The sequence below is a fragment of the Lipotes vexillifer genome, unplaced genomic scaffold (assembly GCF_000442215.2).
Source record: "Lipotes vexillifer unplaced genomic scaffold, Lipotes_vexillifer_v1.1 scaffold477, whole genome shotgun sequence".
Classification (NCBI taxonomy): Eukaryota; Metazoa; Chordata; class Mammalia; order Artiodactyla; family Lipotidae; genus Lipotes; species Lipotes vexillifer.
Genome location: NW_006770652.1, coordinates 3,035,007 through 3,049,283, shown reverse-complemented (window position 1 = coordinate 3,049,283; position 14,277 = coordinate 3,035,007). Strand labels below are relative to the sequence as shown.

At 39.0% G+C, this 14,277-nt stretch overlaps 1 protein-coding gene across 1 annotated transcript in view; it reads left to right on the top strand.

Annotated features, from left to right (window-relative positions):
* ITPR2 (inositol 1,4,5-trisphosphate receptor type 2) overlaps positions 1 to 14,277 on the top strand; it is a 547,001-nt gene that overhangs the window by 247,835 nt on the left and 284,889 nt on the right. The window contains exons 27-28 of the mRNA XM_007446283.1: positions 9,120 to 9,209; positions 9,330 to 9,455. Coding sequence (XP_007446345.1) covers positions 9,120 to 9,209; positions 9,330 to 9,455 — 216 coding nt within the window. The remainder of the gene's footprint in view (positions 1 to 9,119; positions 9,210 to 9,329; positions 9,456 to 14,277) is intronic.

Sequence of the window (14,277 nt, the reverse complement as noted above, 5' to 3'; positions counted from 1 at the left end):
AGCAGCACAAGAGGCTAAAGGAGGGGACCAGTTAAGGGCCCCTTGCCCAAATTCAGGTGTAAGCATGAACTAGGGAAGCAGCAGTAGAAATGTATACAAGTAGGTGCATTGAGAAGCCAGGAGAATGGTACATTTATAATAGATTAATATAAGGAGAAAAAGTGAGAAACTACAAAGTTACTAATTGTACACAGCCAAATAATCTACATTATACAATGAACCAACTGCCAGAGGTAGTGACAGTTTATTGTAAACAGGATGAAATATATCACAATATCAATGGAAACAGCCAGTAGCAGGCAGCATGTACTCTGGCAGACCAATCAGATAATAATCCTTTGTTGTTTAGTAAATCTTTACAAAGGCTCTAAACACAGGATGATTGGCATTGTTTTAAAACAGCTCATAATGGTCTTTGTGCCTGCTTAGATATCAGAAGACCAGATAGCATTAAAGTAAGTCTTCATTTTAGTAATCAGAAATGTTTCCAATGACATAAAAGTGTTTTTTTCCCTCAGTGGTAAACTCTGTGTACTTGGGGCAATAAATGTGAATTGATAATCCACTTACTAACACTAACAAATCTCAGTGAAGCCAAAATTATCCCATTATTGAAGTTGATCTCGTAGAAGCAGGGGGAGGACGGATGGATTTGGTCTTCTAGTAAGCCCACTGCATCCCTAGTACCTATGAGCTTTATTACCTAGTGTGTCTTCCAGGGTTTCCCTTTATTAACTTGCCCTCCACGACATGAAAAGATTATACCATTGGTGCTGAAAGCTTGATGGCTAGGGTGTAACAAGTTGACTGTCTCAGTAGTGTTACTAGCGCCTCACATTCAAATATGTTGTGTTGACTTCTAAATATAGGAAGGGGAGGGATTAACTCAGGAAGCCATATCCGAGTGGGTTAAGTCAGCATTGCCCGTTATGCTCATTCACCTCTTAAGAGTTGAGAAGCAGGCCACATGGGCATCACAGGACACAAAGTTCCCACTCGTGTTAAATATTTTGGTTGTTAATTTTTCTTCACAGTGATTGTGCTTCTGTGTTTGTATATCTATATTTATTTGTCTCTGCATCTAGCTACCTACCTATATGTGGTCGCCTGCTCCTTTAAAAAGAAATTATAGTCATCACTGACGTCTGATGTTTAAACCATCTATCTAGTTTTTACTTCAAGGACTATTTTTTTCCTTTTCGGGGTTTCTGATTGATTCTCTTTCATATCTATGCATTCTAGATTCATATCTGCCTGTTTTCACTTCATAACTTTTCGTTCTTTTAACGGGTGTGTGATGTATGGGGCAGAATTAACTGGGAAGTGTCCCTGGGGGCTCACTCTGGGTTGCCTGGGCAACCAACTGGCTGTCTGTTTGCAGGGTGAGGTGCGGTGGTGTGAGGGGCAGGGCAACATCTTCTCTCCTAAGAGGCTGTGCACTAATTTGGCTTCTCATGGGACCTAAGGCTTCTGCCCCTCAGCAGGAGCATTCTCATTTCTGTGGGCCTCATAGCTCCTGTACCTGGTCAATTCCTACCAACAACAGGCACCTGAATCCAGACTGCCTGGTGCCCAAGACGTTTTGTGTACGTCCATTGACCCGTTACTCTCAAACTTGCCCGGTGAGAAGTTGCTACGAGGTAGGGGCATGGGTGGTTACTCCGAAGTGTAGACCCAGACTGGTGTCCAGCAGAGCAGCTGTACCTCCCCGGGGGGTGATGGAAGGCTGGGGCGCACACGCCTTCTCTGCTGGCCTTTGGCTTGTAGTTCCCCCTTTCCCAGTAGAGCTCGCCCTTATCCCCGCCGAGTGATGCTATGGGGTCATCCCGAGCCGCGGTAACCACAGACGCGGTAATCACCTGGGGTGAGAGATGTTGTTCCTCACTTTATCTCTATGATTATTTTAAACGTACTTATATTTCAAAGTCCTTTCAGACTATTTGATTGTTTGCATTTCACTGGGAATGATATAATCTCATTATTGATTTTTTTGTTGTTGTCTTTCTTAGCATTAACTTTCCTCACAGGTATTTGAATTTTAGTTTGCTGATTTATGTTACTGAGAGAATGAATTCCTTCCTTCCTTCCCTCCCTCCCCCTTCCCTTCCCCCTTTTGCTTTTCCTCTGCTTCTCTCTCAGCGCCCCTTCGCTGTCTGATGGTTTTTCTCTTACCTCCACATCTCATTACTCTTTAAAAGCAAAACCCAGTTTCCATTCTTTGCCGACCACTTCGGATCTTTTTTCTTTGATGAAGCAAACAGGTAAGGAAGCTGATCCCTCTAGAAAGATATCTTGAAAGAAAATGGTGCTTTCCCAAGTGTTAGTACTTTGGTTCTGCACAGCAGGGAAATAGTTCTCTGTAGACTTGGTTTCTTCAGCAAAACTTCTGATTGACTCTTGGCAAAAGTAACTGGTAGAATGTCTAACCTTCACCACTTGGTTCAGAAAGACTTACAGGAGTTTCAGACAGAATATTCCTACAGGATCTGACCAGTGAGGGACATTGTGATGGCTACATGGAGAACTTGTATCCATTCATTTGGGAGAGTGCTTTCCGGAATTTTCCTTTTACGGAATTCGTTTTCTTGTCTCCACTTTCTGTTTTTGCCCTCAACCTCCTTGTATATTTATTTTACTTGTTTATATCACGTTACATACCTCTGTCCTTTATGTCTGAGCTGATGTTGCTGAAGGTGATTGCTACACATGAGTGTCACTTAAAGTCCTTTCACAAGACATGCATCTGAAAACTAATTTTTGGCTTTGAGCCAAATGCTACTTATACACATTCTCATTCTATTTGGTTGTAATGCAAGTTCTTAAATGTAATGCTTATATCTCCTGAGTTTGTTTCTTCCAATTACTTCCAGGATAAGAATCTTTTTCCCTCTTGTCTTCTGGCCTACATTTAAAATTAATGCCATTTTAGCATAAACTTATTATTTCCTTTCATGTTATAGAGGACAGTTACTATTTTATTCAGTTTTTCACTTTGCCATTTGTTCTCAATTTCATGTAAGTTGCTAGCGTGGATTCGAACTTCCTATATGTTTTTTTCCTCAACGAGTGGCTTGCAAGGAAATTATAGTTGATTCATTCAAATCGGAGCCACCTGTGTCATTGGGCCAGGCAGCAGTGTTTCCTTAATGATTGCTTGCTGAAGAGGGAGTCGAAGAGAGGGTGCTGATTTCTTCCTCTCACCTTCTGTACATACAGCCCCCTGTCTCAGTCGCACTGGGGTGTGCTCTGAGGTGACTGTGCCTAAGAATGCTTTCTTCACATGACATCAGGTAGCAGACATAGTCGGTAAGGGCTCTATTTATATCACTGTTCTCATTTCCTGCACAGTGCTTTGTTAGTCTTTGTCACCCTGCTGACTAAAGGGTTGCCTATCCTTTCTAATTTCATATAATACTGGTGAGGAGTGAATTAAAAGGTATTATATAATATAAATAAAGTATTATAGAAAGTATTATAGAAAAAAGTACTGTACATTGCTGTGCTCTAGTGGGTTCCTGTTGTACTCCTATGAAAGCAGCTATTAGTTTACATTGAACATACCTGTCATCAGTACATTCCCTTTTTTCTGGAATATGTCTTTAAGCAAAGAGAATGCATCCAGTGGTACATCCTTTTTTGATTACTTATTTATCGGAGATATAGATGGTCAAAGAGATTTGGGGTATTTTCTAGGACATCTGATTAAACATCATCGAATACTCATTAAAATGGCATCAAATGAATCTGAAAATGCCATGTTTGTATTTGTCTTAGGACAAAGGGAAGGAAAACAGGTTTGGAGTAAGACTAAGAATATGCATTTACCCTCTAGAAGGGCAGGGATTTGTGCCTAGGTTGAGGGAAATCTGGAGGGGCGTTATCGGTCAGTGTTGGTGGACACAGCCTCTGCCCTGCGCTGTGGATCTTGGACCAAGCCTTCAAGCAGCCTTAGGTGCCAGCCAGGGAAGCAGAAACGACCATGACCCCATGATGGTCTGAATTAGCTTTACAGGCAAGGTCAGATAATTAGATCTAGGCTGATGTTAGGGTTCCTGCATCCCCCTGGATATCATCCCGAACGGGTGGTATGTGATGTTAGTCTTAGGTGGGAGGGAGAGAAAATACCTCATTCTCCCACAGTGAGGCTATCATTCAGTTGTCTGAAGGAGGTGCTATTTACTAGGAAGAGCTTCAACTAAATTATCATATGGTTGGTCAGACAGGTATAAAAGACTGAGTATTAGATTTTTTGTGTGTGTTTTGGAGGGAGGTGGGAAGGGAAAGGGATGGCATTTGACATCTGAAGTTGGGAGGAGGGTGATTGGTAAATGATGCCACTGATTCAGTTAAATAGTGGATGCAGGAAGAGAAGGCTGGGAATCCAGACGGTGAGCAGAATGCTTTGCAGTCTTGCTGACTTGATGACATTTGCTGAGGAAGGACACCTGTCACTTCACTGGGATGGGGACAAAAAGAAGACATGCACTGAGCTATTTTTTAAAAATAGATCTTTATTGGAGGATAATTGCTTCACAATACTGTGTTAGTTTCTGTTACACAGCAAAGAGAATCAGCCATATGCATACACATGTCCCCATATCCCCTCCCTCTTGAGCCTCCCTCCCACCCTCCCTATACCACCCCTCTAGGTCATCGCAAAGTACTGAGCTGATCTCCCTGTGCTATGCTGCTGCTTCCCACCAGCCAACTTTTTTACATTCTGTAGTGTATATATGTTGATGCTACTGTCACTTCACCCCAGCTTCGACCTCCCACCCTATGTCCTCAAGACCATTTTCTATGTCTGCCTCTTTATTCCTGCCCTGCAACTAGGTTTATCAGTCCCACTTTTTTTTTTTTTTTTTTTAGATTCCATATGTATGCGTTAGCATACGGTATTTGTTTTTCTCTTTGACTTACTTCACTCTGTATGACAGACTCTGGGTCCATCCAGCTCACTACAAATAACTCAATTTCGTTTCTTTTTATGGCTGAGGAATATTCCATTGTATATTGTATATGTGTGCCACATCTTCATCCATTCATCTGTTGATGGACATTTAGGTTGGTTCCATGTCCTGGCTATCGTAAATATGCACTGAGTTATTTTAATCACAGCTGTAGTAGGTGCAGGAAGTTGTAGGATTTGGAAAGTTCTTTTTTTAAAAAAAAAAATGATTGCCCTTGTTTAAGTTAAGGAGCCAGATCCTCATTAATTTGTGCCCATGTTTAGTTCACCATATGGTTCATACAGTATTATTTTCTTATATCATTTTTGCTATTGATCTAAAAGGCGTTTCCATGCCTGATGCCAAATAAATTTGAGAGCAACGCTGTGTTCAGAACCACTATTTGTTTAGGTATTCACTCTGTCTGTCTAGATCCATGTGACCGTCTAATTTCTAGACTCTTCCCTAAATTTCTAGACCCTTCTAGACTCTCCTTGCTCTGTTGTTTCTGAATGTATTGCTTTATGTTACAGTATATACTGTGCAATTTAAAATCTAGCCACCTCAATAAAATCACTTAACTAAGTGGTTCCCGTATTCCACTAGAGGAAATAAATTCAAGTTCTTCCAGATGGTTGGAAACAATTACAATAAAGTGCAAGTATTTTTGGAGTTCCATATTTATTCTTCATCACTGCTGTCAAGAGGATAATATGGATATTTACTATAAGCATGGCATTGTTCTCAGTGTTACACATTTTTTTTTTTCCTGAGTCTGCTCAGCTCTGGGACTCTGAATAAATTATAATTCTACATTTTACACATAACTAATATTTTGTCATTAGGATAAAGCCACGGCTTTGTAGATTTGGGCACTGATGTAGGGCCAAATTTGCATAGGATATAAAAAATATAATTAATTTCTTCCCTTTCTGGAAGAGAACTCTCAGAACATCTTTACTTAGAGAATTTTGGCATCAACATAAGAAAACAAAACCTCACTGTAGTTATATAGTTTACATATTTCTTAAATTCCCCCAATCTCTGTTTTGGGATCTTCCAGATGTTCTGTGGGTTAATATTTTTGTTCGGTTTAATTACATTGAATTATTTTCTGAAACTAAAGGGGGCCGTTCATTGAATTCTCCAGCATTGCCTCCTTTTGTTGACTGCTGGCAATTTTTAATTAAAATAAGTTTTCTTCATCATTCCCATACTTAGGAAGTTTAGCATTGTCTGTATCCTCCCTTGGGCAGAACTAGAGAACATAACTTTTTCTAATGTAGCACATCTTCCCTGAGATTACTTTTCTTAAAACAAGACAGTTGCTTTATTTGCAGGCCATTGTTAGAAAAAATAGACTTAAATATATCTGCCAAAACTTTGCCTGTATTTCTGACTGATTTTTTTTAAGTTGACGTATGTCAGAAAGATCTCCTTTCCACCTTAGGAGCTTTGTCAGTCTTTAGACTTGGTAGCATCTTAATCCTGGCTTGGACTACAAGGGTGGTTTTCTTTAATATTTCTTCTCTTCCAGAAAAAAAGTGAATATGGCCTTTTTAAATTCAGCCTTCACCTTTGTGATCAGAAAAAGGAAATTTAATTATATTTCTAGCTTTGCAATTTCTATTTCTCATCTATAAATTATTTTTGCTATCAAATAGAAACGCTGTTTGTCTCATGCTCTGACCTCCAGCCTCTTCCGTCTAAACAGTTTATATTTACGTGAGCCACTTGGGCCCCTTCCCTCTTCTGCGCTGACTTCACTTACATATATAGTTTTACATTTTCTACAACTTTTTCAGATTCACTTAGTGTTTATTGTCTTGTAGACAATATCTCCCATTCTTTTTCCTCTTTTATTTACCTGGGGTGGAGATTGGATTGCTTTCATTTCTTTCCTAGGATTTATTAGCATAGATGAGGCAACCCTGGAAGGAAACAGTAACAGTTTGAATACTTGCAGTGTTTTTATTCTTTGCTTTTTGCAGTTCCCGTTCCATTGAGTGAAAGAGATAAGGTGGTCAGAAAATCTTGGAGAGTATCCTGTCATAGTAAAACAAAGTGAGATTTAAAGGAAATGGTAGTGAGCCATAGAATCAGATGCCAAAGGCAGTTTTAGTAATTGAGTCATTGACACATAAAAGAATTCTAATACAGTAGATTATTCTTTTGAGGAATTTAGTGGGGGTAGTAATCTGAGATTCAAGGCTGCTTCCCAGAATGGGCGGTATCACAGAAAGTGCTTGGTTGGCCTCAACTTGGCCATATTTTCAGAGAGTTCAGAAAGAATCAGTGGAGGGTGGAAACTGTCCGTGCACAAGAAACAGAGGTGAAGCAGAGAGAAGGGGCAGGGGGAGATGGAAGTTAAAAATCCGTGCTTCAAAAGTTCTTTTTCTCTGAGACGTAGCAGGGAAGGTAGACGGTTTTGTAGATGGTACTGGACATCTTCAGATGGAGAAGAGGCAGTGTCATGTAGGGGAATTTCCTTATGCTCGGTGAAATGGAAGAAGAGTTACTTGCTAAATGGAGCTCAGATTGGGAGCCTCCGTCTTGGACAATATTCGCCTGGAGAGAAGTCAAAGAGGAACACGGAGCTTACTGAGCAGTGGTGATGGCACCGCATGGGCCAAGTCACTCGCCTGCTTGAAGCCTTCCATCAGAATTCTTTGACTAGCAAGGAAAAAATATATATTTTTCTTTCTTGGTTTGCATTAATTTTGTGATTTTTCATGGAACACAGTAGGAAAAACAGGGACAAATAAAATTTATCAATTGGCTTCGTATATTTTTTACTTTTTCCTGAGCTTAGATTGGAGTCCCCTTTAGCTGTGAGTCCAACACCTTCAATGTAGTCAGGACTTTAGGGTGTGTTTTAACCCACGTTGAACTTGACATTCGTCCCAAGTGCAATTTTGTACCTGTTGTAAATCAGGGAGGTGGTCAGGCCCCACTCCATCTAATTGTCCACTTTTGCAACATGCTTTGTCAGTTCTTGTCATTTTCTACACACTGTTGTGCTTTTCTTTCTACAGTGCCTTTGGCTAAGGTGACTTCTTTGCCTAACAAGTGTCCCCCTGCCCTTCCACACCTCTCTCATACTTAACTAAGTAGTTTTCATCTTTCAAGACCTTAGCTTCAATTTCCCCTCCTCCATAAAGCTGTCTAAAGCTATAACTAGCCTCTGTCTCTCTCTTTGAATAGTGAATTCTGCTCAGTTCAAATCTTTATTTTCATATTTCTCCCTGTTTTCTTAGGTAAACTGTAATTTTCTTGTGGGAAGGACCATATCTTCTATTACTTTTATATCTATTCACCATTGCCTAGTACCAGAAATGTATTAAGTCTTAATAAATGTTCAGGTATTAAATTGTTTGTAAGTGATGTTTTATTTTCATATGGTGACTGCAATAGTCGATATTTAAAATATGTATCTCCCTGTATTTGTTTTTTTATTGTACTGCTATAGATAATGGTTGTTATAATGAAATGCTTTTGGTGTTTCAAGTCCTCTTAATAAGCTTTATTAATTTAGTAATTTAAAATGTTATTTTTAAATAAAGAAAAATTTTTTTCCATTTTTTTTTATTTTTCATTTTTTCATTTTCATTTTCATTTTCATGACTGGGTTGGCCCCCAGTCATGACTCTTAAGGATGTCATGGTAACCTGTCAGAGAATTCTTGGGTTAAGGTGCTTTTTCCTCCCATCCCTGAAGTGTTTTAACATGTCATGTTATGATATGCTCCTTCAGTCTTTCTTTTTTTTCCCTGAAGTTCATCCCTAATAATAAAATTATGCCTCCTATGCCCTGGATTTTTACTATTCCTTTTCCTATAGGCAATATAAAGTCATGATATGTCTGATACATTTAGCATAAGGAAATAGACTGATAATGTTACTTGTAATACCCTTTCCTTTTAAACTTAACTCATTAATTATTAGTAATGCCATAGATCTTGTAATTGGTTGTTGTTGGGAAGTGGTCATTTTCATGACTCATTTAAGCCAAGGAGCTTTTTATGGGATAAAAAATACCAAGGGAACATTTAAGTTGAATAATAAATTCATCACAAAATAATTACAAGAAGTATTTCTTATTTATTACAAAATAAATAAATTTATTACAAAGGTATATAGGGCATAACATACATCTTTGTGTTTATTTTAGGACTCAAACATTTTAAGTCCAGTGCAAGATGGAACAAAGAAACCTCAGATTGACAGCAATAAGAGGAACAACTACCGGATTGTAAAGGAGGTCAGCAGATGGGAAATATTTCTGTATGAGTTTATACTGGCATGGCAAAGAAGTTTTGTTCATTTATTATATTTAATCTTGTATTTGTTATATGTAATGCTTTTCTTCTTCTTTGGAAAGATTTTGATTAGGCTAAGTAAACTCTGTGTACAGAATAAAAAGTGTCGGAATCAACATCAACGATTACTGAAAAATATGGGAGCTCATTCAGTGGTGTTAGACCTGCTGCAGATACCCTATGAAAAGGTAAGTTCTTAGATACTGTTTTCCTTTTTAAATTTTGATACAATTTCAATATAGCAAAGTTACAAAGAATTTTTTTCCTTGAACTATTTGCAGGTAAGTTGCCAACCTGATGCCCTACCACCCCTGAGCCCGTTAGTGTATATTCCCTACAAGCATAACCAAGTAACAACCTTCCAGATCGGGAAAGAGAATCCCACTCTACTGCTACCTAATTCTCACATGCCATTCACACTTCTCCCATCATCTCAATCATGTCCTGTTTGACAAAAAGATCCACTTCAGAAACAGGAGCTGTTTGGTGTTATGTGCATTTAAATCTCCTCATGCTGGAACTCTTTGACATTGACACTTTTGAAGACAGACCAGCTGTTTTGAAGACTGTCCCTTGATTTGGGTCATTTGATGTTTCCTCGTGATTCGATTCAGTTATGCATCTTTGGCAGGAATGTAACAGAAGTAACACTAAGTTTTTCCCACCACTTCCTATGAGGCAGCATGCGATTTTGATTTGCCCCATGACCGGTGATGTTTACTTGGGTCACTTAATTAAGGTGGTGTCTGCCAGGATTATCACTGTGAAGTACTCAGTTTCCCTTTGTAACAAATATTTTGTGGAGTGGTTCTTTGAAACTAAGTAAACATTCCATTTTTTAAATCAAACTTTCAATTTATTCATTTATTTATTTTTATCAGTATGGACTTAACAGATGCTCGTCTTATTCAATAGGTTATATTAGGTTTCTAGCACTGTTTATTTTGATTGTCCCAGATTTGGCCAATGGAGCCCCTTCAGGCCAGCTGACCTGTCCTCTAACATGGTCCCATCATTCTTCGAGTAGTTCCTTGCTTTGTTGCACATTAAAATATTCCAGGCTCCCTTGAATTTTTCTTGTTCCACCTCTGGAATTAGCCATTTATTCAAGAAGCCCCAGTTCCATTTGGGGGAGAATGGTATTTGGGAGAAAAATTCTGAGAACTAAATGCACTTATTGCTGTGGAGGTTTGCCCCTCCAGGCCCTTTAAGTAGACAAATCTAGAGAATATATGTGTGTGTGAATATAGATATTCTCTTACTCCATCTCATCTTCCATCACCACTGCTGCCCATTCCTCCTTATGAATGCCCTCTGCACCTCACTCAGGCTCTGACCCCTCCACAAGGGTGGATACCCTCCCCACTTGGACTTTTCACGTCTCATACTGGATTGCCCCCTGTCTGACTTAGTTACATTTTAATATGTAAACTTATAAGGTGGTATAATTCAAACTAGGTTAGATAATGCAATAAAAGAATTATTGAAAAGCACGAAAAGGTATTAAACCTTAAAAAAGGTATTAAAAATTATTTTAATTTTTAAATAAAAAATTATTTTATTTAAAGGTATTCCAAATTATTTTATCTTTGATATTGTGACATGGGCATTGGACGTGTGATCAAGTCCCTTTTTCTACTATTTAGTATAACTGTAGTGTTGAGTATTTTACTATTACTTTGTGTTTTTGGGTTTGCTGTTTTATTATTAATCATATTTTTATTGAAGTATGATTCACTTACAATATTATATTAGTTTCTGGTGTACAACAGAGTGATTTGATACGTCTATACATCACAAAATGATGTGACCATACAAAGTTATTACAATATTATTGACTGTATTCCCTATGCTGTATATTACATCCCTATGACTTGTTTATTTTATAACTGAAAGTTTGTACCTCTTAATCTCCCCCACCTAGTTCACTCATTACCCCCGACGCCGGCAACCACTAGTTTGTTCTCTGTATCTATGAGTCTGTTTCTGTTTTGTTATGTTTGTTCATTTGTTTTCTCTTTTAGATTCCATATTTAAGTGAAATCATACAGTATTTGTCTCTGTCTGATTTATTTCACTTAGCATAATACCCTCTAGGTCCATCCATGTTGTCACAAATGGCAAGATTCCATTTCTTTATGGCTGAGTATTATTCCATTGTATATGTATATCACTTCTTCTTATCCCATTCATCTGTCAGTGGACACTTAGTTTGCTTTTGTATCTTGACTATTGTAAATAATGCTATAGCGAACATATGGGTGCATATATCTTTTTGAATTAGTGTTTTTGTTTTCTTCAGAAAAGTACTCGGAAGTGGAATTGCTGGATCATATGATAGTTCTATTTTTAATTTTTGGGGAAACGTTATATACTGTCTTCTGTAGCGGCTACACCAATTTACATTTCCGCCAACAGTGCATACGGGTTCCCTTTTCTCCACATTCTCTCCAACACATGTTATTTGTTTTTGATAGTAGCCTTTCTGACAGGTGTGAGGTGATATCTCACTGTGGTTTTGATTTGCACTTTCTTGATGATTAGTGGTGTTGAGCATCTTTTCATGTGTCTGTTGGCCATCTGTATGTCTTCTTTGAAAAAATGTCTATTCAGTTCCTATGCCCATTTTTTAAATCAGGTTGTTTGTTTTTTGGATGTTGAGTCATATGAGTTTTTTTGTATATTTTGTATATTAATCCGTTATTGGGCATGTCATTTGCAAATGTCTTATCCCATTCAATAGGTTGCCTTTTCATTTTGTTGATAGTTTCCTTTGCTGTGCAAGAATTTTTTAGTTTGATTAGGTCCCATTTGTTTATTTTTGCTTTTGTTTCCCTTGCCTGAGGAGACATATCCAAAAAGTATTGCTGAGACCAATGTCAAAAAGTGTACTTCTCCTATTTTCTTCTAGGAGTTTTATGGTTTCAGGTCTTAGATTTAAGTCCTTAATCCACTTTAAGTCTATTTTTGTATATGGTATGAGAAAATAGTCCAGTTTGATTCTTTTGCATGGAGCTGTCCAGTTTTCCCAGCACTGTTTATTGAGGAAGCTGCCTTTTCCCCATTGTGTATTCTTGCCTCCTTTGTCATTCCTTCCTGATGCATTTCTACCACTCTTCACCAGGCCAGAATGTCTAAATCAAGTGATTTTTACTTGCATCACCTAAAGCTTAAATAAAAGGTTGAAGAATTTTTCTACACATCACTGAAAATCACATACAATGTGGCATCCTCTCTCTCAGAGCTCATTCCTTTGTAAATTGACCGTAGTTCTTGGGTTTATCTCTGGGCTCTCTGTTCTGTTCTGTTGACATATGTGTCTGTTTTTGTGCCAGTATCATACTGTTTTGATCACTGTAGCTTTGTAGTATAGTTTGATATCAGGAAGCATGCTATCTCCAGCTTTTTTGTTCTTTCTCAAGATTGTTTTGACTATTCAGGGTCTTTTGTGGTTCCATATAAATGTTAGAATTATTTCTGGGAAAAATGCCATTGGGGTTTGCTCAGTTTTTTTTGCCGTACGCGGGCCTCTCACTGTTGTGGCCTCTCCCACTGCGGAGCACAGGCTCCGGACGCGCAGGCTCAGCGGCCATGGCTCACGGGCCCAGCTGCTCCACGGCATGTGGGATCTTCCTGGCCCGGGGCACGAACCCGTGTCCCCTGCATCGGCAGGCGGACTCTCAACCACTGCGCCACCAGGGAAGCCCGGGTTTGCTCAGTTTTGATACCTACATTGTTCAGAAACAAACAAACAAAAGCATAAGACGACAGTTTCAAAGAAACACCAATTCCAGTAGAACTGGCCCTGATGTCCTTCTGTGTGGCTGGCTTTTCTGTGGGAATTGGGTGTTCCTGTGGCTAAAGTTCCTTTGATGTCTTTTCACTATCCCTGGATTACACACATAAAGGAAAATGTTAGTAGATTTTGAAATAAAAACTTCCTATTTTCAAGATAGGAATGGAGTTTTCTGGACATATTTATTAGTCTGGTTAGTTCATCCCTATTTTCAGTGTGAGGAAGTGAATCTATTAATGATCCGAGGCAGTTTATTTAGTTATAGATGGCGTAAAATATAGAGTCTCAGGTTAGGAAAAGAGAAAACATTAAACTTATTGAATATAAACTATTACTCAAAACATGAGTCCATTTTGTATATCTGACACTGACCACATGACCTACCCAGAAAAATGTTAGGTTGTGTCAGTGATATTGTTAAAAGACCACTTTTAAAAAGAGAACTTTGCATTCTTTGTGAGTCTTGAGACTTAAGTTTCTTATTGAGATTCTTATTAGCAATGAAGTACCTTATTGTAGGACTTTGGAAAATGACAGTGAATAAGGAAACAACTTAAGAGTGTGTGTGTGTATTAAGAAAGAGGGGGACAAAGAGAGAGGGGAAAAGAGCAGGTCAGAAAGCAAAGAGAAAAAGGAGAAGAATGAGAGGGAAAAAATAGGCAAAGTAAGTCGCAAAAGGAGGGCGCACAGAGAGGGGAGAGGAGAGACTAGAGGTAAGGTCAGAACTATATACACAGAGAGAAATGTACAGAGTGGAGAAAAGAGGGCAAGTGAGTGGAGAGAAGAAAGAGTGGGGGCAAAGCAGGAGGACAAGGGAGTGAGAGCAGGAGAGAAGGAGCAGAAGGGGCCAGAGGAGGGCAGATAGATGCCTCCTGGAAAAGTAGAAAGGGAGGAGTTGGAGAAAGAGGGGGATAGAGATGGTGGGGCAGGAGGGGAAACAGAAAACCAGAGGAACAGGAAGATCCAGGTACATGGAAACTCTGGGAAAGATGGGAAATCCAAGAGAGGGGAGGAAAGAGAGGGATTGGAGGGTGCAGGACAGAAGGGAGCAGAACCCAGGAGAATGAGAGAGGAGGAGGGGACAGCGAGGGTGTGGGGACAGAGGCAGGGGAGAAGAGACAGCTTTGTACAGAGATGGGAAATTGTAGTGGACAAGCAGGAAAGTTGGGGAGAATGAGAGACGGACCGTGAAACAAAAAGGGGGAGGAAAGAGT